The sequence below is a fragment of the Simochromis diagramma genome, unplaced genomic scaffold, assembly GCF_900408965.1.
Source record: "Simochromis diagramma unplaced genomic scaffold, fSimDia1.1 OVJJ01000344.1, whole genome shotgun sequence".
NCBI classification, from domain to species: domain Eukaryota; kingdom Metazoa; phylum Chordata; class Actinopteri; order Cichliformes; family Cichlidae; genus Simochromis; species Simochromis diagramma.
The window spans coordinates 2,521,114-2,541,565 of NW_024387375.1; the positions used below are offsets into that span (position 1 = coordinate 2,521,114).

Below are 20,452 nucleotides of genomic sequence, written 5' to 3' on the forward strand. Positions count from 1 at the left end.
TTGTGTCTATACAAGATGTTGTGGCTATTGTTGTCAGACGTGCTGTTTGTCTTCCATTTGAAATACAATAAAAATTCTCCTTTTATCCTGTTGTTTTCACCTTGTACTGTTTTTTCTCATTGTATTTCCTTGTTCTGTGCTATTGCTGATTTGTTAAAAAATAATAAAAGGAAAAAAATGAATATAAATATTGACAAAAAAAACGTTCAATTTTGGCTTTAGATGCAGTCAACAAAATCTGCCACAGTGTAAAAACTGTCAATGAATATTCAAACTCAAAGTCAGCAAATTAGTGACTAAGCTGTAACCATTGTGTGGGGTAGAATAAAGTCCACAGCTTATTACAAATAAATGCGAGTATTGCATAAATATTCAGCATGATGTAGGCTGAATTACACTGATTCATGTTGTTTAGAAAGTTAACAAAAATAAGTTTGAATGAGATTTAAAAGTTTGACTTGCAGCAAGCCTTACAAATATAAAATAAGCGATAATAAGATCTGCACTCAGCTCTGATGCCCTTCAGTAAAGCACCTGACCTTGAAGAAGCTTATCGGAGGTGATTCACCCTCCGTCTCCAGAGATAAGGGGGATGTGGAATATATAATAAGACACTCCTGCAGCAAAGCTAAATTCTTCCACTGTGAAATATCTTTATTTATGCACTAATGAAAGATGGACTTAGTCCAGTAAACACAATAACATGTTCATCATCATCACAGGGGATATGTACAAAACAACAAACGTTGCAGCACTGAAACCAGGAGTTTTTCCCCCTCTTTGGTCAAGAGGGCAATGTAAAAAACTAAGACTTCAGAATAAACAAGAGCTATTTTCTTTAAAAGAAGCTGTAACACCAAGTTGAATAACTGACTATAGTCATACAAATTGTTAATAAATGGCAAATTAGGTCAGTACCCAAGACATAATTTGAGGAATACTAATTTGACAGCATTAATTAGCACTTAGTGAGAGGTTAGTAATACGATGCTCCCTCTTTTGTGTTTTTTCTCACATATGGGAACATTTTTTTAATTAACTAAAGACTGTTTAACATTTTATTGGAAAAATGGAAACTAACTTCACTCTTTATTAACAAGTCTCTGTCGATGAGAGTATCGACCATACAGGTAAGAGTATTTTCACTCTTTAGATATTTATTATAAATTTACTGATTTGGATCTTGCTCACTGTGTAGTATCATTACAGCATGTCCACGAATCATCATTCCCCACCTTTTAACATTAAATACTTTGCTGTTACATGACATTGTCATGCTTGTGTTACCTCAAACGTGGCAACTGATAGTTATTGCTTACAGCATCCAATCAATCTCAGAACAGCCACCATCTAACCATTAGATTATTATTTGCCATTTACTAACACTGTTGTGGTGAAATTCCAACTAGATTTTCAGTATATCCTTCAGTATATCCTTTGTACATCAAAATAAAACGTATGTTTTGTATACTTTGATTCACTTTGATTACTGTGTGCACATTGACTGGAATGATTGGTATGCTTTAATATGAACTGTTTAAATACAAAACGAAACTGAGTAATTCAGCATTGAATCTGGGATAATATACAGTTACCAGCTAATGCTAATTGGTGCACTGTAATGACGGGGCTGAACTACAGGGAATCATACATACTTATTAGTGATCACTTAATCAACTAATGGACCGTCAAAGGCAGAGGAGTCAAGAATAGATCCAACCTGGCTTTCGTGTTGCGCTCCATGCAGGTTTTAAGTTAAAACAAGACACCCAAAGAGCTCATATGTTTTTTTTACTTTCAAAGTAAACATTTAAAACCTCAACCAAGTACCCCCCTGATGCCCTGCTTAATCTCAGCATTATAAAAAATACATGCTCCCTTCTGAAAAATCGGCAGTATTGAGCTGCAGTTGGATCGTGCAGATATATTAACACTGGTCTGATTTTTCTCTGCAGAGGCGTTTACTTATCATAGCTGTCTTCATGTTCTCAGTAAGTACAACTATACAACAAATGCCACTAAACTCACACACTCATACACACATCCACACACACACACACACACACACACATATACTGTATCTGATCAACTAGATAGAATGCACTTTGTCATGAAGTAACAATAAAACTCAATACTTTGACAAAACAAATTATTTTGTATTCCTACACAACATCAAATACAGTTTAAGGCAAAAATCAACAATTCTACAAGTAAAACAACCAAAAATTCAAAAACATACATCGAAAATATTTCTATTTACAATATTTGCTCATAGAAAAATATGTTCAACTTGCACAGATTTTTAAACATGACCACAATAAGACTCAATTCAACCTCAAGTGCACAAGACGGCATCTGATTTTATCACAAATCTATTGGTTCCAGGGCAGCTGTAATAAATGGACACAAGGGCATCCTGGTAGAACCGACAGGGATTGTGTCTATTATACAATTCTGCGAGCTACACAGCTAACATTGTATTGAAATATTGGGATTAAATATTTCAGAGAGAACTTGGTTTAATTTTTACACTTTCAGATACAAGAATGAGACTCAGCAAAGCACAATGTGTGCACTTATCAACTGAAGTGGCTGTGCCATGAGCATTTGTTGTGGTTGGCTGGAGCCACACACGTTGTCTCTAACTAACTCTAATCTGACATTGCCTAACAGCTGGGGGATGGCCAGCGGTTGTGGCCCATTTGTGTTCTGCAGTGACCTCTACTTGCAAAGCAGTTACAGACTTTATAAGTCAGTTAGTTAAACCACCGCACTGATGTTTTTTGTTTGAATGTTTGAAAATAAGAGGACATATTTAAAGTTTTTTTTTTATTCAGATATAACAACTTCTATACATAATAATTTATATAATCTTGTCACTTTTAGCACTTATTACCATGATTACTAAGTCTGCATGTCTTGTATAGTTTGATGCTATCCAAAGTGAGAATGACACAGTGTAAATGATAAAACACGTTTGAGATAAAAGTTATTTTTCCATGTTCTTTGTCGTGTTATTTTTTAGTGACATGAAGAAGCAATGTTGAAATATTTAAGCAGCAAATATTTAACTAGTTAAAATTCTGAATTTGACTGCGAAGAGTGTGGAGGTATTTAAACCCTGAAAAAGTGCACTGCAACTACCAGTCAACTACCAATCAATACTTGCCATGCTAATTATGCTTTCACTGTAATGATTTAGGCAAACATGTTTTGATCACCTTTTCACGGCTGTGTCTATCAATCAGAAAACATTTTTGGTAAAATGAACACTTTGCTATCAACTATTTATTCAGTCGTTCAGTAGTTACAGTAACCAACAAGCAGTGACAAGAAGTACAAATACACCAAAATGCATCTCTTTGTTTCTGAAGCTCGAACTGCAGCTAAATCGAGAGCCACTGCTGTGTAGTGCAAATGCAACCTCGGGGGCCGAGCCGTGCACACCACAGTACTTCAGCGGCTGCGGACCAGGTCTGAGGCAGCTGTCAGATGGCATGTTCTGCCTGACTGGCTGAAGGGGAGGGCGGTGGGGGATGGGGGGGGGGTTGAACTAGTACTAAGCCAACCACAACGTGAGGGGAAACATCCAACAGTGTGAATAAAATAGAGGCAGAGGCAGGAGTTCAGAGAGGTTGGGTGTTTGGCGCTCTGGATTGCAGAGATTGAACTGAAATGTCACAGTGATTCTGTGTCCAGAGGCCCACACTGGGATAATGTGTGTTGAGTATTTACATCAGTGGAGTCAGTGCAGAAGTCATTCAGCGTGACCACCTCTCAGCACAGCAGTCTGAATAGGACCGTGGTACGTGCAGCATCTGTTAATCAGCTGCTAAGGCTGGAAAAGGGTCATAATAGCTTCAAGGTAGCCACAATCATCGTTTTTCATCCTCTGGAGCATGTGTGTGTTCATAAATATGTGTGTACAGTAACACTTTTAATTACATTCTTAGGTTTGACAGTGAGACACAACTGAAGCTTGACACAAACGTTGACAAAAATTGCTGCCGGTCCTCGGCAGCTGTTTCAAATTTAAGAAGACCGAGTGACCTTTTCCACCGAGCAGGTCAGGAAAAGGACCGAACAGGTGGCGAAGTGTACAGGGCCAAGCAGGAGGTAAAGAACAGGAGGATCCAAAGTACACATAGAGTAGGCAGAGGTGACGCTGTTAAATGAGAGGAAGGAGAATTAGAGTTTTACTGTAACGCAGTTCTAATTTCCCATTTGCACAACTCAAATTACACAGACAACATTTCTAAATCAATATATGAGTGGATTTCAAGCATTAACAGACATTGCAGTTGAGCTTGCATAATCATTATCATGGCCAGATCTCCATTCAGTTCTGCTAGGGAACTGCTGCTAATAATAGCACCCATTACTCTGGTTGCCACAGGAATATGTGGTATTGAGAAAAAGAGAACGATTATTCCCCCGTTGTTCATTTTTCCCTTATTTTGTGCTCTTAGGCTTATTTATGCATTTAAATTCCAAATGGCTCTCTGACTAAAAACATGAAGACTGCAAGTCAGATCAGATACAGCACAGAACATCATTTAATCAAGGTGGACGCTTATTGACTTTGCTGGAGCTCAACAGAAGTGAACAAAATCAATCTGGGTTTGCGTCATGGCTTTGCAGAGCCTCGCGCTGTTAAGATTAACACACAATGCAGGGAAGTAAAAGGTGAAAACTTACATTATTCAATGAGGATTAATGTGACAGTAAATAAAACATTACTTCGCAGACGTAACATGAGGAGGCGTATTACAGCAGCCTGATCATAGGCTGTCTGAAAGAGCCTGCCTACAGTTTGAAAGTGTGTGAAAATGTTTGCTTTGCAGAACACACAACACTGATTTTCCATTTTGCACAAAATGACAGGGCCACAATTAACTCTCACAAAGTGATACAAAGAGACTGGCTTTAATCTACACTAAATAATAAAAATTGGGGGACCAATGCATGCCACTGTTGTGCTGCTGAACACTCTACCGATGTTCAGTTTTAGGTTGGACTAATGGTGCAAATATTGAACTCTTTCTGCTTTCAGATCTAACAATGTTTTTCTTAATGTTCTTCTCATGAACGTTTTAAAAAAACAACACTAATCTGCCAAGTACTCCTTTGTTGTGATTTGATAACACAGACAACTAAAACGCTGTATTTTGAAAAGCTTGAACACTGTGGAAAAACTCCAAATAAAAAACAAAAATGCAATGATTTGTAAATGTCATAAACCGATACTTTATTCACAAAATAAATGTTTAAACTGAAATAAATTACTATATAAGAAACATAGTGGCTTGTTTTGAATTTGATGGAGTAACATATTGCAAAAAACACTTGGGTCCAGGCCATATTTATCACTGTATAGCCTTCCCTCTTCTTTTAACAACAGCCTGGGAACTGAGGAGACTACCTGCTGGTCTTTTAAGAGAGGAGCATTCTCCCAGTCTTATCCAATGTTAGATTACAGCTGCTCAACAGTTCTGGGCTTTGTTTGTCATATTTTCCTTTACATGATGCTCCAAATGTTTTCATTTGGTGAAAGGGCTGCACGGTCTTGCTGAAATATGCAAGGCCTTCCCTAAAAGAGACATTGTCTGAAAGCTCCTGTTATTAAAAATTCAAATTCTTATTTTGTCAAATATGTTTTCTATGTTCTATTTTGAGATTTCCAAATTATTGCACTCTTTTATTTACATTTTACACACATTTTGCAACTTTTTCAGAATTGGGTTTGTATATCTGAGACAACGGAGTCGACCAACCCAGAGGTGAAAGGTTTTCTCTATGTCACGTATTATTCCAAATGTTCCCTATTCAAGATGGATAGGCTAACAGTTTTCCTTCTGTTTTTTTCCTTTTGTTTACGTTATAAGGTGTATGAGAGTCTCATATGGCTTTATGAGATTTGTAAATCATTCCATTCTGTTTTTCTAGCTCTGGACGGATCAGTCTAAGAGACCTGTGCCTCATTTGTCTGTGTTATTTCTCAGACACACTCTGCTGCACCTAACCACTGCACGTTAGCAAGATTATGCATAATAATCCCTCAATTTCCTAAGAAAACTGTGTTTCCATTTCAGCAAATATGCATGGAATATTGAACCAAGTCTATAAAGGACAGTCTATAATCTGCAAAGGGCAGTAATATACTACACAATATGGGGCAGTAATTTGTTTTGTTCAACCTGTAGCTTGTCCAGGATATAACTCCTTATAATAGGTCTCAGAATCTTATATACTGTCCTATACTAGCAAAATTGCAAAAAACTATAAGAAAAAAGCAAACAACAAATTGCAATGTTATAACCTGGAATATGAAATAAGATGTCACCTTGGCCCTGGACACTAAGACCCCTTTGTTCTCCTCTTCTGTCCTCCAGCAATCCTTTCATCTCTTGTCTCTTGTCAGGGAGTTGTATCTCCGCGATGCATGGAGGCTCGTCCCCAAGCACCTTGTCCTTGCCCTTGCCCTCCTCCTCCTCCGCCTCCCCCACCACCATGATCCTTATCCGATTCTGGTTGGCTCTGGGCTCGCTCAGGCTTAGGGTTGGGTGTGCACGGGGGGTCAGGTTGTTGGACTGACATGGTCCGGCGCAGGTGGGTTCGTTTGCACAGAAAGTCAGGCTTCGCTGAGAGACCGAATGAACCTTTCCTTAAGACCATGCGAACTGAAGGAGATTTCTTAGGTCTGGCTCTGTGCCCAAACTGAAGAGTGGAGAGGTGCGCTGCATAACCTTCGCTCAGGAACTACACATACCACACAGGCAAAGAGTTAGAAAATCTGACAGGGAGAAGTGAGAAGATCAAAGTACATAAATGTAAATTGAACTACCTGGCACTGATTTTGGTACTTCTTCGAAGGTCTGCCAACAATATAAATTTGTGAGGGGCTGAGGCCTAGCATGTTGTAAACAGAGATGTCCTTCATGGAGCCATAGGCAGAGTTGATCTTAATGTGACACTGGTGAAAGAGAAAATAACCAGTCACACACACACGTGTGACATTTTGATTCAGCACATCCCAAAGCTACAAAATTGTGAGTGAGAGAGTGAGAAAGATCTCACTGTACGGCGGGGACCAAAAGGTCTTATTTGCTGTATATGTTAATGCCTATGTTAATGTCAGGATTTACCTCCTGGATGAGGTTCCTGAGGAAGATGGTCTTTTGTCGCAGGGGGTCATGAACTAAGCCCTCAGAAAAAAAGATCATCCCGTGGGGGAAATTGTGCTGCGAGAGCCAGGACACCACACGCTGTTTCTGCATATCAGGACGACCTGTGATGTAGATGATCAAATATCCCAAGTCCTGCCAATGCCTGGATGTGAATGCATAAAATCAAGCACACATCAAAGTGAATAATTGTATCATGGTGGTATTATCACAGAGAGGATGCGCATAAATCCTTAAAACACTGAGAGCTCCAACAAAGCACGCGTATTGACTACTGAATTTGTATTTTCCTGTGAACCCTTCCACCTTCTCAAGATTTACATGTAGACATACAACCACACGCATGTATAATCAAAAAGGGTAATCAGTTACCTGACCACATCGACAGCTCCAGGACGGACCTTGGGGTCGCTGCCCATGATTGACACACTGGCAGCAAAAGAGCCATCAATGCTGAACACAACACACTCCATGCCCCTTGGTAACACAGTCAGGTAGGCCTCTGCACTAGTCTGATCCCCCCTGTGGATTGAAAAAAGGAGAAACTACATATTAAAAAAAATGAGAACTTAGTTGTTACTCCATTCAAGGCCACTATTTATGCAGCATTATCCAGCAAGGAGCTCATACTCCAACACAGAGCATAAATAAACGAAATCTTTCTCTTCTTTCTACATCTTATTTGATAATACAGCGCTTTGTAAAGGGAATGCCACATGGATACTTACTTGACTACCATTTTAATGGGATATACTCCTAGGCCAAGCTTCTTGGTCTTAGGTATTGTGTATGTGACTCTGCCACTGCTGTTGGTCACCTCTGTGTCAAAGTGCACCCAGCGGCCCGACTGAGGCTGTGTCATGAGCAGGATATCCACCTGAGAGGGGCAGGGGTATAACACATGCGATTAATTGATTAATGTCAGCCTAACAAAGAAACGCACACGCATCAACACAAATCATATCGCTGTTTTTCACCTTTTCTCCAGTCAGAGTGACCATATCCAAGGGGCCATACATGAAGCGACCAACCAGAGTCTGGGGTCCATCCTCGGTGGCAATGACATCATTCACCCTGTGGTTTGCTGTGACGTTCTGCAGTTAGTGACAAGAACTACCTCCATTATTCAGGACACAAATGTAACACGTAAGCCTTTACGGCAACAACAGTTTGTCTCTGGCGCGCTACCCTGGAGTAAATTTTATGACTCATGCTGAAATGTGATTAGAAGTAACAGAAAAAAGAATCAGTGTCAGAGTTCAAATTAAAAAATTTAAAGGATATTATTGCATAAAAAATATATCTAAATGTGCTATGAGCAACATTTAAACATTTAATAATTCATTCATTCATTTATATGGTTAAAGAACAGTCTGCTACAATTGTTTGATGCCACGTTTGACGCAGCTGCAATACTGTGTGGCGTGCCTCAAGGGTCTAACGGTGCTTTTTAATCTTTGTTAATCATTCTTCAAATATCTGTAATTATTAAACTAGACTTACTGCAGTGAATTATTACTCTGCTCTACAGCTGCTGTAAAAATGGTAGAAAAAAGTGCTTTTACAAAACATGATGATGCCCTCTTGAAACTGTCCTTCGACCTTTTAGATGTAAAATCTCATAGTTATATCATTACCTCCGAAAACACATTTGTGCAAAGGTTCATTATTATTAGTGCACCATTAAAATGGTAAATGGCCTGTATTTGTATAGCGCTTTACTAGTCCCTAAGGACCCCAAAGCGCTTTGCACAACCAGTCATCCACCCATTCACACACATTCACACACTGAATCCTTAAAAACACATATGAGTGCTCTTTTTCTAAACAAAACAGAAAATGACATTACTTTACATTACTGTATATAAAGCATGTATAAAGACTTTACATCCACTTTATTTCTGTCTGTAGCCTTTCAATTTAAAAAGTTAATAATAACAAGGCAAGAACATATTCCCCACATTTAAAAGTAAATAGTTTAGCACAAAAGGAATTTGTCAGATTAATTACCAGATGAGAAGGGGTAAGATATAATACACATTCATATCATGCTAATTTATTTATTTATTTATTTATTTTGCCTGTCTCATTTGGTTCTTTAGCCGTCAGAATTGTTTTCTGAAAACCAACAAGGATACCCAATGGATTTACTTTGCCAAATGGATCATCACGGCCTTGCCGTATTGGTCCATTTGATCAACCTTTGTTGTTATTATTTATTTTCCATTTTATTTTCAGTTGTTACAGACGGGACAGACATGACTGAGGATAGGAAAGGGAGAAAGAAAGATGAAGGAAAAGAAAAACAGAAGGGAAGAGGGACAGTGAGAAAGGGCACTTAAAAAGAGAAAGAAGAGAAAAAAAAATCTCCTGGATCACCTGTTGAGAGAAAAAGAAGAGAAAACAAGCAAAAAAAAAAACAGAGCAACATACTAAACACAACACGTTAATCTAGCTAAGTGTAAACAGCAGTAAATACTAAATATGGAATGTTGTTGTGTAGCCAGCAGGACCGACAGCGCATAATATGCTTGGAAATAGCAGCCAATAGAGGTGTAGTTTATGTCTATGAACAGTGAACGCCCATGTGCACACCTGTGTGGATCAGCGCGCTTGTATTCAAAAGGTTTCCCCATGTAATGGTCTGCAAGAGGATGTAGAGAGCCATAGCCCTGTCCCCCAGGGCATGAAGCAGGCATGGAGGAGATCCAGGCTCCAGACATCCAGAGGCCCCAAAGTGCGAGAGCCCAAGGAGGACCACCGGAGGTGCCACCCTCCTGGGAAGAGCTGAGGAGAGCCCCAGATGAGGGGTCACCCAGTAGCCACGGAGCAAAAGCCAGAGGGGGCTGCAGTGGTGTGCCCGCCGGCTCTGCCGGCAGCCAGCTGTGCCAGAGTGAACCGAGCCACAGGCCCAGAGGCCGGAGGCCCGAGGGCTCCCTTTGCCCCGGAAGAGGCCTGACCGAGCAACAGGCACCAGGCCCCGCCAAGTAGTCACCAGGAGTGAGCTGGTATATACCTCAGCGCCCAGCCCCGGACACCAAGAACCAAGAACCACCAACGCACCGACCCCTGAGGGCATCAGTTACCGGCAAGGAGTGTGGTGAGGGGAGACAGGCCTTTGGAGGGCCTGGGAGTTCCCAGAGAGGTTAAGTGTAAGACCCGACCTGACATATAAACACAGACAAACAGGCACACACAGACACAAACATGCATTCCCACCCTCATGCACACATATACAAATACTCAGCACTCACCCAACGTAGGGATAGACATACATGGACACTGTACACACAATCACACTCCCCAAACAAACTCTATACCCCAGGTCCAGGTACCCTCACCCCTGGAGGGGGAAACGGCACCTAGACCCAGGAGATGTTACCCTTTCCCCCGGGGTGGAGGCAAGCAGACTGCCCCAGGCTCCGCAGCAGCAGGGAGGCACCGCATCCCAGATCCCAATCGGACGGCCAACACCTCCTCCCAGCCCCCCCACCCCGATGGCCAGCAGAGAAAAGGGGTGTGTGAAGACCCCAAACCCCCCTGCTCTCGCTCATGTGTAGTGTTGCTGCGTGTTGTTCTAAGGTGCATTCAAAACACGGGAGGGCACGGGAGCAGCAGGTGTTAGCACGGCCCCTCCCGAGAACCCTCAATGTCTACATGGATTTAAAATTGAGAGGTGGGGTTGAATACACAGACCGTCCCCTGGACGCCGTTAACGTGCCCACCCTCAAGGCCCTATATGTATGTGTTATGAGAGTGTGAGTAATGTGGATGTCTAAGTTGTGGAATAAAATTGAGGAACGGGTGGCCAGAAGGGGACGGGGACGGGGGGGGGGGCGACGACACACCAAGGTCCTACTTGTGTGGGTGGGTGTGTTGGAGCGGGAAGTGGGAGGCAGCAAGATGCCCCTCCCTGGGGCCAGCTCCCCCGCTGACCCCAGTAGGCACCCCCGTCCTTCGGCACCCACCAAGGCAAGGGAGCCCAGGCCCATCCAGATCGGGGCCTACGGCAGCAGGACCGCCCAGCCCCAGCCCCCACCTGCAGAGTGGACTCTTGCAAGGATGGAACAAATTCCCTGTCAGTTGAAGAGCCCCCTAGTTAGGCCGATGCGCCAGAGGCCCCCTGCGCCAGGGCTGAGCTCCCATGCACCCACCCGCCCACAACCTCGGCAACACACCAACAAGGACCTAAGCCCCCAAGGCCCAGCCAGAGCCCTAGCATGGAGGCGAAGCACCCCCGAACCCCAAGCCCCCACGCCATCATGCTAATTTATTAATAGCTTCATCAACAATCAAACTGTGCAAACAAGCACAGATCATAGAGTGAAGACACTTTAAAAATTAAAAATAAAAGAACAAACTTAAATCAAAATTTAAATCAACCACTTGTTGCTTTTAGCACAATTCTTCTTGGGACACTTACAGTTTTTCAAGGTTTGTGCTGTATCTAAGGGAACGTCTTCTGTGGATTTAAGCTTTCTTGATTCTCTGTCTCTGTCATGTAATCTGAGATGACTCTACAAGAGTAAGTCTGCCTCATCATTTGTTGCAGGACACCTTGCTCCACCTGTAGCTGAGGATTTCTTTATGATTAAGGGTTTATTGTCCAGGGACACCATTAAGCTCTGCAAAGTGAATTTATGAACAGATGCCTTCCTGATGGTAATGTGTAATGTATAAGAAACAGAACATCTAAAGCACCTGAACTATTGTGAACGTCCACCAAAATCAGTCGTCACTTTTGTCTGTACATGGCCTGTCTTTACAAGCCTTTGAGACAAACACAATCAGAGGGAATGAGATGAAAAATAGCCATAAATTTCCTGCTTTCATGCCCTGTTTTTCCAAATTTCCAAGTCCAGCCAAATACTGCTGAAGAGTGCACTGTAGGACCTTACAGAAAAGCATGCTAAGTCCCTATTAAGCTTCCTTGTCATGTTCTATTCTCCATATTGCACTATTCAGTGAGTACCTCCAAGTGTGCCAGCAGTGGAACACTAATCCCTAAATCTCTTCTTGCTGAGATGGTTGCATTTTAATAGCATATTATGAGCGCGCTAATGTATAATTCACAGACTCTGTTGTGGGTCACCATGACAGAAACTGTAATTTTCCCTCCCTAACTTCTCTGTCATTTCTGCAACCTCAACGTTATACTGAAGAATTTTAACAGCATACAGTGCAAGTTTTATCAGCCTCACGAAGCTAGTATTTCAATTTTGGATTTATGTTTGTACACTGTAACAATAATTGATCAAAATAAATTATCAAAGGGGCCAATTTCTATAAATAAAATATCACAGGTGTACAGCCACACGCGCAAACAAAAGCAGCAGCGACGATAAATTTATTAACTCAATCGTTGTTTACTGGGGTTGTTTCATCAGGATTAAGAGGCTCAGATGACATTTCGTTTACTTGAAAATGTTCTGCTGTTTATTGACAACACTCAGTGAAAGATAATGGAGCATCTGCACATGACAAATACAGCTAAATGCTAATGTGATCAACCATGTTGTTGTTGTGCTTTACCGTCTCACCACATCGGCTAGTGATAATTGATTTAAAGGATGTGACATCTAACAACGAAGTTCAATGTTTCCAGCTGCTATCCCGCATTAGCTTTGTCAACAGTTAATTGTCTGCCAGCAAGAGGCGTCACTTACTCATCCTGTGATGGCAATGCAGAGAGAGAACATGTAAATATATATGTGCATACCTGTGCGTGTACATGCACCAGCATACAGTTTAACAAGATCCCAGCCTGCAGCTATGTGACTTGAGTGCATCACATGGCTCAGCATAGATTTTTTTTTTGTGTCATGAACTCTGTGTGGTATATGTGAAAACAATACGAACAAGCAACTTGTGGCTAATGACACCATCAACTCACAGACAAAACTATGGAGGACACGAGTTAGTGAGTCAGACACCTGCCTGTTAAAGAGCAGCACACGAGAAGCAACACAAGAAACAACTGCCACAGTAGTGGTCCCTCTCCAGCTGTGACAAAGGCCTCTTACCACAGCAAGAAACCTTTGAAATAGTTGCCAAATCTCTCCGAATAGCATCGCCCTGCAACAGATCATCTGGCTGTGCCCGGACTGAATCGGCATGGGGCTGCTTTAAATCTACACGTACCGACTCGTATCCAGGACGGGGGCAACTGCTTTCAGCACTAACATAAGAATCACATCACTTAGCTGAGGTGAGGCATGAACAAGACGACACCGAGAAAAAGAAAACCTTCAAACTCAAATATAGTTATGTTTCCATGGCTATTCAGTTCTATTTATAGCCACATGAAAAGCAAGCAGGCACTAATTTTGTGTTTTTAGAAAAGGGATAGCAATGTGACCTTGATTATTCTATTCAGCAGGGTTCAAGAACATCGAGCAATTGTGTGCGTCTGCCTGTATCAGTGATTCAAGGTGAATGTGTGGGAGTATTTTAAGATTTTTCCAGCTTCAGATCATTCATGGAGGCCAAAGACTTAACTACTACAGCTTCAGCCGTCTGTAATACCCGTATTTTAACCCTGATTAAGTGCATGTTACAAATTAGGGAAAGATGACTGAAATCAGATTTTGTCTACTTAGAACTTTTACACCCTTTTTGTGTCACTTCATCTGCATCTTGCAATCGAACCCAGTTGTTGCAAACAAAGGCATTTAATTTTTCTTTTTTAATTTGGATCAACATGCCATCGTTGGTCCATGCCTTAAAGGCACAGCCAATCTCTTAACCACCGGATTTCTGGCTGGCAAACCTGAGGCTCATCACCTAATCAACACCCTGCAGTATATATACACTAGCTCGCAGATTGTTCCTTCAATTGTCGTGGTAGAGAGGAGCCTTTCTTGTTTCCCAAACTCTTGCTCTGATCGCTAGTTTGCTAACCTGCTATCTTTGCGCCATAGGTTTCCTGTGTGAGCCAGCCAAACCTGTGTCAACTCTGTCTGCTGTTTGATTCGACAGCTTGCCAACCCTGCCTGCCACCCTACACGTCTACAGTCTTTGCCAGTGTCAGCCACAGCTGAAAAAGCCTTTTAACTAGACTCTAGGATCATCTTTTTAGTCAGCCAATTCTTGATTCCCAAAACACTGAACATCGTGTTAATCTGGTATTAAAGTATATACATCCAAAAAAAGGTGAATTTTAATTTTTTACCCTTAGTTTGACATGTGTCCTCCTTCTAAGCCACTTCTCACGGGGACCAGAGGGTGAGAAAGGAGCCGAGTCCAAGTTGTCTGCTTCCTTTGCCTTTATGCAGTCACATCGCATGAGCTGTTAATGAATACAAAAATATTTAAAATAAGAACAGGCATTTCCATAAGATAACACAGGTTTGTTTAACAGTAATGCCACTACTGTGATGGTGGCATTACTGTTAGCTGATATACTGACGAACAGTGCATCTAAAGCCTTAAAAGAGGTTCATTGTGTTTCTAATTCACAGTTTTGTAGAGAATTACTGCATATTGCTTGACTGAGGCTCTGCTTATCATTTTTGACCAGGTGGCCTAAACATTAAGAGAGAGTTTCCATAAAGACAGCAACAGAAAGTCTGACAAATGACTTTTCACACAACTTTTACATTCTGTTACAAATCGTAAATATTCTGCAGCACAAATGATGCTGTACGCCAAGGTTTATTAAATTCCTAATGACTTCAGTAGAGCTTTGTTTACTTTGTGCATCTCTAAATCTTCTCCACTGTCTCACAAAGGCAACACACAGCAGATCGAGCCAACACGAAAAGATTTCTTTTCCCTATGGAAGCTCTGCTTTCTAATCATCTGTTTTAAAGGAGTGCCAGTGTTTCTAGAAGTTTTTCATAAGAAATAATGTGATTAAACAGATGTTTTTCAAATGTATTTACTGGCATAGTGTTCATTGGTGTCTGAGGAGTTACAGATTCTCCTTATCCTTGTTATCATAGGTTAAAGCTGAACTGCCCATAACATTTTTATGGGCAGTTCAGTGGGCAAAATGTGGCATAAACCTTGTCAAGGTTCATTGCTTAATTCCAGCTTTACTGCTAGAAATATATACTGCCAGCATGTTAAGACTCTCCTGACCAAATGATGGGTCCGTATGACTAATTAAAGTTGAGGATGGTAATATGGAAATGACTACAGCTGAGCCTAAGCTGAGAACATATTTGCAGACTTTTGAAATCCTAACCAAAGAGTTGGCAGCACACATACATTTTCAAACTTTTGTAGATTTCAGTCATACGCTTATTGAATTTATTTATAAAGCAGACTAAACCACAAAATCAGACATGTCCATATTTTTGTCATATCAAAGAGCAAGCTTGATAAAAGGGTTTCAGTTTGTCAGAGGCTCAGCTGTGATGGGTCAGATGAATCCTGAACAGCTTCACATAAGATCAAGCACGTCAAGTGTAACTTTGCCTTGTTTTGCACATCATGTGTGTGTGTGCGTGTGTGTAAAAGAGAGTCCTTTAGAGAGTCCTATTTCATGATTTCATGCTGACAGCTGAAAAGTTAGGCAGCATCTACAACATATGCTGAACAGAGTTTCATGTCTGGACAAAAATGTGAAGTTTGACTGGTTGTGGTTGTTGTGGACTTTTGGAATCAGATCAAACTCAAATGGCTGAGTTCCTCACATGCCATCCATTCAATTACAGTGAAGCATGCTCCCATTTACAGTACAGCTGAACCTTTTTCTTCATCTCTGCTAGTCTGAGCGTGAACGATTCTCTGCGTTATGAATTAGCCTTGTGATAGACAGGTGACCTCTCCAGGGTGCAGCCCTCCTCTTGGCCTGTTACAGCCGGGATAGTATTCAGGCGATCCACGTGACCCTGAATTGGATGAGTGGTTAAGAAAACGGATGGATGGACTATCTCCTAGTGTGACAAATAGGTCAAGTCATTGTATGCTCTTTGAATTACACATTGTATGAAATGTTTTACATTAATAAACCCTTTCTCTTTTTTCCTGTTATGTAGAGAACAGGACAGTTTATTGTTTTAAGCACACTGCATGAAATGCCAGTGCATGAGTCTAAAAACGCCACAGTTTATTCTTATAATGTTAAGATACACTGTTTCCAACTTGACACCTCTGCTCATTATCTCCATGTCCTACCTCCCACACCTTTATCGTTGTTTTTGTTGCTATATTGAACTGCGTTAGAGAGCTGAACTTGTTTTTGGTGCATCTCTCAGAAAGAGTCCAGTGGATGACGCTTTTAGATATTTAAATACAGTTAGGTAAAAAGAAAGTACAGCCTCTGTCATTTTACATATTATGATATAATACAACCACAATTCCAAAAAAGAGTCGCGAATAAAAACAGAATGCAATGATTTGAAAAGGAACTGGCAGCAATTTACCATCTAATTTCCTTTGGAAACAGTAAGTGTGTACCTAGACAGAACGAGGATGGATAGGTGGATGTGTTTGTATTTTTAAAAAATGATGGTGGTTCTTTATTTATATAGGCAATAGGCAATTTATATTTCATCATTTGCAGGGAATGAGTGAAAATAAGATTGAAAATATCATCAGAAGCTCAAAGAATCCAACGAAAACAAAAAGCATACCTCATCTAGTGATCATGTCCAGATCAAAGCTGTGATTAAGGGTATAAGTGAGCTGCAGGATTTAGTTAGTCTTCAATTTGAGCTGCAAAAACAGCCATTTTCGAGAACACTAGTTTATTAAATATCCTGTGGAGAAAACAATACTGCTATTAGTAAGGCTCTCTCACCTGCCGAAGAACAAAAGCTGCCACGTCAGTGGACTCCCAGTAGGAGGCGTGAAAAAGGTGAGGCAGAGCCACTGTTGGAAACGCAGTCAGCACATCAGGGCAGTACAGAGCATAGTCCAGCCTCTTGGAGCCCCACCAACTACTGGAAACTGAAACATAAACACACATCCTCATACTTAGATGGGGGAACTGAGGTCACTTTAAAAGCTGTGAAAGCTCATCAACTTGAATTAATCTCCAGAAGACAAATGGAAGACGACGGCGTGGCCTTTCTGTCTCTTTGTTTTCCTCCCACTCACTGTTAGCGATGGTGTTTCCAAGTTGGCCCATGGAGCAAATCGACATTTCACTTTCCACACTGGTCACACTGGCTCTACGCCCCCCCTCTTCTCCTCCTCCTTCAGTGTCGGTCTCAGAGGACTGCTGCGAAGTCGGCCCTCCGTGAGTTTGCTCACCTTCCAAAAACACATTTGGGTGACTTTGGATACTGTCTGCTATAGAGGGAGGGGGGAAAGGGAAAATACAAGAACAAATGGAGAGGGAAGAAGAAAGGAAATGCTTTGATTACAACAATTGACTGGTCTGAATCTTTAAATCAATGCTGCTATTTGCCTAATAAGCCAGGTTCTCGCTGTGTATTGACTTGCTTTGCATTTTATAAAGCAAAACCAAAGACAAGCACTATGTATAAGTGTGATAACAGACGAAAAGCTTGTTCCACACTTTGTGGGTTTGAATCAATTTATTAGACTGTATTTGGCATTAGCTTTGGGAGCCAGAAAGCATCTTGCTGTTGGTTCCTGCGGACAAGTAGAATAATTTATCAGGTTGGGTTCCTCGTTTCCCCCAGCAAGGCTCTACACTGCATTTTCCTATTTGTTCTGTCTTAATACTGAAGATCCCAGAGACCTCGTTTCACTAGACATCCCAAACATAACAGTTTTCTCTCACAGACCCTAAAAGAAAAAGCATCATATGATTATTAATTCAGACAGCAGAGAGGCAAAGGCCTATCAGCTCTGTTCATTAGCACATTTATCTTAACAGCTATAAAAGATTCAGGACAAAAGGAGATTGACGCTGAATGTAACAGAGCTTCTACCTGAGAATATTCTCTGACAAGCTGAACAACAGCAGCAAAAGAAAAACAGCTAAAGGCTCATCTCTTTGTTTGAGAATGCTCCCTTGATGTTTTCTGCTTTGACCTATACTATAAAACTTTTTTATCCCTTGAGAGTACTGATTATCCTATTACCGAAGCCATTTTTTATGAAAGTAGAATGGCAACTACAAACCCACCATTACATCTCTATCTCTCTTTCTCTCCTGAGAGCAAATGCTAATCAGAACACATCGTGTCTGGGCTGGTCTTTGATCGGCGCTTCGGATACAGCATGCCCTTCACAGTTTCTTCTATCAGTTTACTTCTACTTGTGCCAAACATAAACATTAACATTACAGATAAACATCTGTGGACATTGTGGATGCCTGCCTCTATTCAGTATCTTCAAATGGCCGTGATGTGTCAAAGTCATTATCCAGAATTTTCAGTTTGTTTCACAGCTTGTTATGCTCACGTTAACCCTTTCTCTGCTGTTGGATGGCTATAAATATGCCAGCAGATGAAGTCCCATGTTGCCTGTTTGGTTTGAGAAGGATGAGCAACTGCAGCAGAATACAGATTAACTGCGGCTCTCAGAAACATGGGGGAGAATCAGCGGTGGTTAACGAATCCTCGCAGTCGAGGCAAAGAATAGTCCGGTCTGTTAGGAAGATGATGAAGAAATCTGACACATACTCTGTACTTATCAGTGCCGGGCATCTGATTGCCAAATTTTCTGTGTCACAGAAATGTGAATATGTGAATATATGTGGGAAGAAAAGACATTTCTAGATGAGAAGGGAAAAATGTAACTGTTCAGTATTTTAGGGGTTTTTTACATGAAGTCTACCAGATTAAAATATAACTTCAATGTTGTGTTACATAAACACATTTGTGTGGTGATGAGCATGTGGGGTCCTGCATTTGTTTGAAAATGCAGTCTTTTAACAGATAACTACTCAAATCTTTGCAGTTCGCATTACTGGACATTGTTTTTACTTATGGCAATCTTTTTTTTTAAGGATATGTACTGGAGATGACACAACGATTCAAAAACAGGATTGTTATCTAACACCCGATTCTATCTAGGACCACAACGAGTGGGATTTAATCTTTAGTTTGCTGTGGAGAGAAATCTTTCATTATCGGTCCCCAACTCAGTAAAAACTGCAAAACAAAAACGCCTAAATGTCACAGTCCTAGGGTTCTGTTCTTTTGTTCTTTTTCTTGTGAACTCATGTTTGAGTTTCATTGTTATTCCAGTTTTTGTATTTTGATTGCTGCTTCGAGTTCTTTTTCAGTATCGCTCTTTGTTTTCGAGTCCCAGCTTTTGTTTATCATTTATATAGGTTTTATTCCCGTCTTCAGTTCATCTTATTCTAACTAGAGTTTCATTTTTTATCGATTTTTGTTGTTATTTTATGGTAGAGCCTATGAAGTTAAATGAATTGCAAAATGTGAGCGCTTGTAGAATAAATGTGAGAACCTGTAGGGAAAAAAAACACACATATTTACCTTCATACCTGTCCTCCTACACAGTGTTGTTTGCAGTTTCAGTTTTTTTTGTCATTTCTTGGCCCTTGTTTTGTCAGAGTATATTTACTGTGCTATCTTCACGTTAGCTCGTTCACTCACAGTATTGTTGTGTTTCCTCATTTCCGTGAGAGTTGTTTGTTTCCCAAACACAAGTCACTGTTATTAGAATCTGTGTCTGATTTTGAGTTGACGCCCTCCCATTGATTGTCTGATTATCCTCATCTGTCTCTCATCACCCAGCTATGTCCATCCCCCTGATTAGCTCTCTCATGTCTCCCCTCAGTCTTGAGCATCTGTGTGCTTTCCCAGTGTGGTGCTTGTTTGTTTCCCTGGAGTTGTAGACTTTTTTAAACTTTGTGTTAAATATACAACATTCACCCAGTAACACAGTTCTTTTCCTATGCCTAGCACTTTATATCTCCTTGCCCAAGGATACGTTGGCATGCCGACTGGAGCAGCCGGGTATGAACCACTAACCCTTTAGTAGATAACAAATTAGTATATAACCTGCTCTACCTGCAGCTAGAGCTACTCCACAGACTTTTGCACCATTACGACTTCTGTTTCCAGCCCAATAAAATGTTGTTTTTTTTACTTCATGACTGAGCATTAGGCCTTGGAAATATCCAATATCTACCCATACTGTACAGGAGTAGGACTTCATATAAATTCTCCTCAGCACAACAAGCCTGATTCTTTGAGGGCACACCAAAGGATTTTCTGTCAGTGACCTGGTGCTAATCACAAGAGGCCAAGATCTAAACAGTAATCAGACAGTTGGTTTAAATGTATTATTTGAGGGGCATAAATTTTGTTTAAATGAAAATTTCCAAAGCTGTACATCAATATCACACAAAAATCCATACACCTTGTGTTTTATAG

General features: G+C 40.9%; 1 protein-coding gene across 4 annotated transcripts in view; it reads right to left on the reverse strand.

The window, feature by feature from the left end:
• Nucleotides 1–629: 629 nt before the first annotated feature.
• The window catches only part of pitpnm3 (PITPNM family member 3), a 99,713-nt gene continuing 79,890 nt past the window's right edge, over nucleotides 630–20,452 (reverse strand). For 2 of the 4 annotated variants that reach the window (XM_040008935.1, XM_040008937.1), the window contains exons 11-20: nucleotides 17,232–17,426; nucleotides 16,933–17,081; nucleotides 14,356–14,472; nucleotides 8,162–8,278; nucleotides 7,913–8,061; nucleotides 7,557–7,706; nucleotides 7,146–7,329; nucleotides 6,845–6,973; nucleotides 6,344–6,759; nucleotides 630–4,165 (exon numbers count right to left, since the gene is read on the reverse strand). In XM_040008935.1, the coding sequence (XP_039864869.1) occupies nucleotides 6,418–6,759; nucleotides 6,845–6,973; nucleotides 7,146–7,329; nucleotides 7,557–7,706; nucleotides 7,913–8,061; nucleotides 8,162–8,278; nucleotides 14,356–14,472; nucleotides 16,933–17,081; nucleotides 17,232–17,426 (1,532 nt within the window). In that variant the 3' untranslated portion in view covers nucleotides 630–4,165; nucleotides 6,344–6,417. Of the gene's footprint in view, nucleotides 4,166–6,319; nucleotides 6,760–6,844; nucleotides 6,974–7,145; nucleotides 7,330–7,556; nucleotides 7,707–7,912; nucleotides 8,062–8,161; nucleotides 8,279–14,355; nucleotides 14,473–16,932; nucleotides 17,082–17,231; nucleotides 17,427–20,452 lie in introns of all 4 variants that reach the window. The other 2 variants (XM_040008938.1, XM_040008936.1) reach the window with 2 other exon arrangements.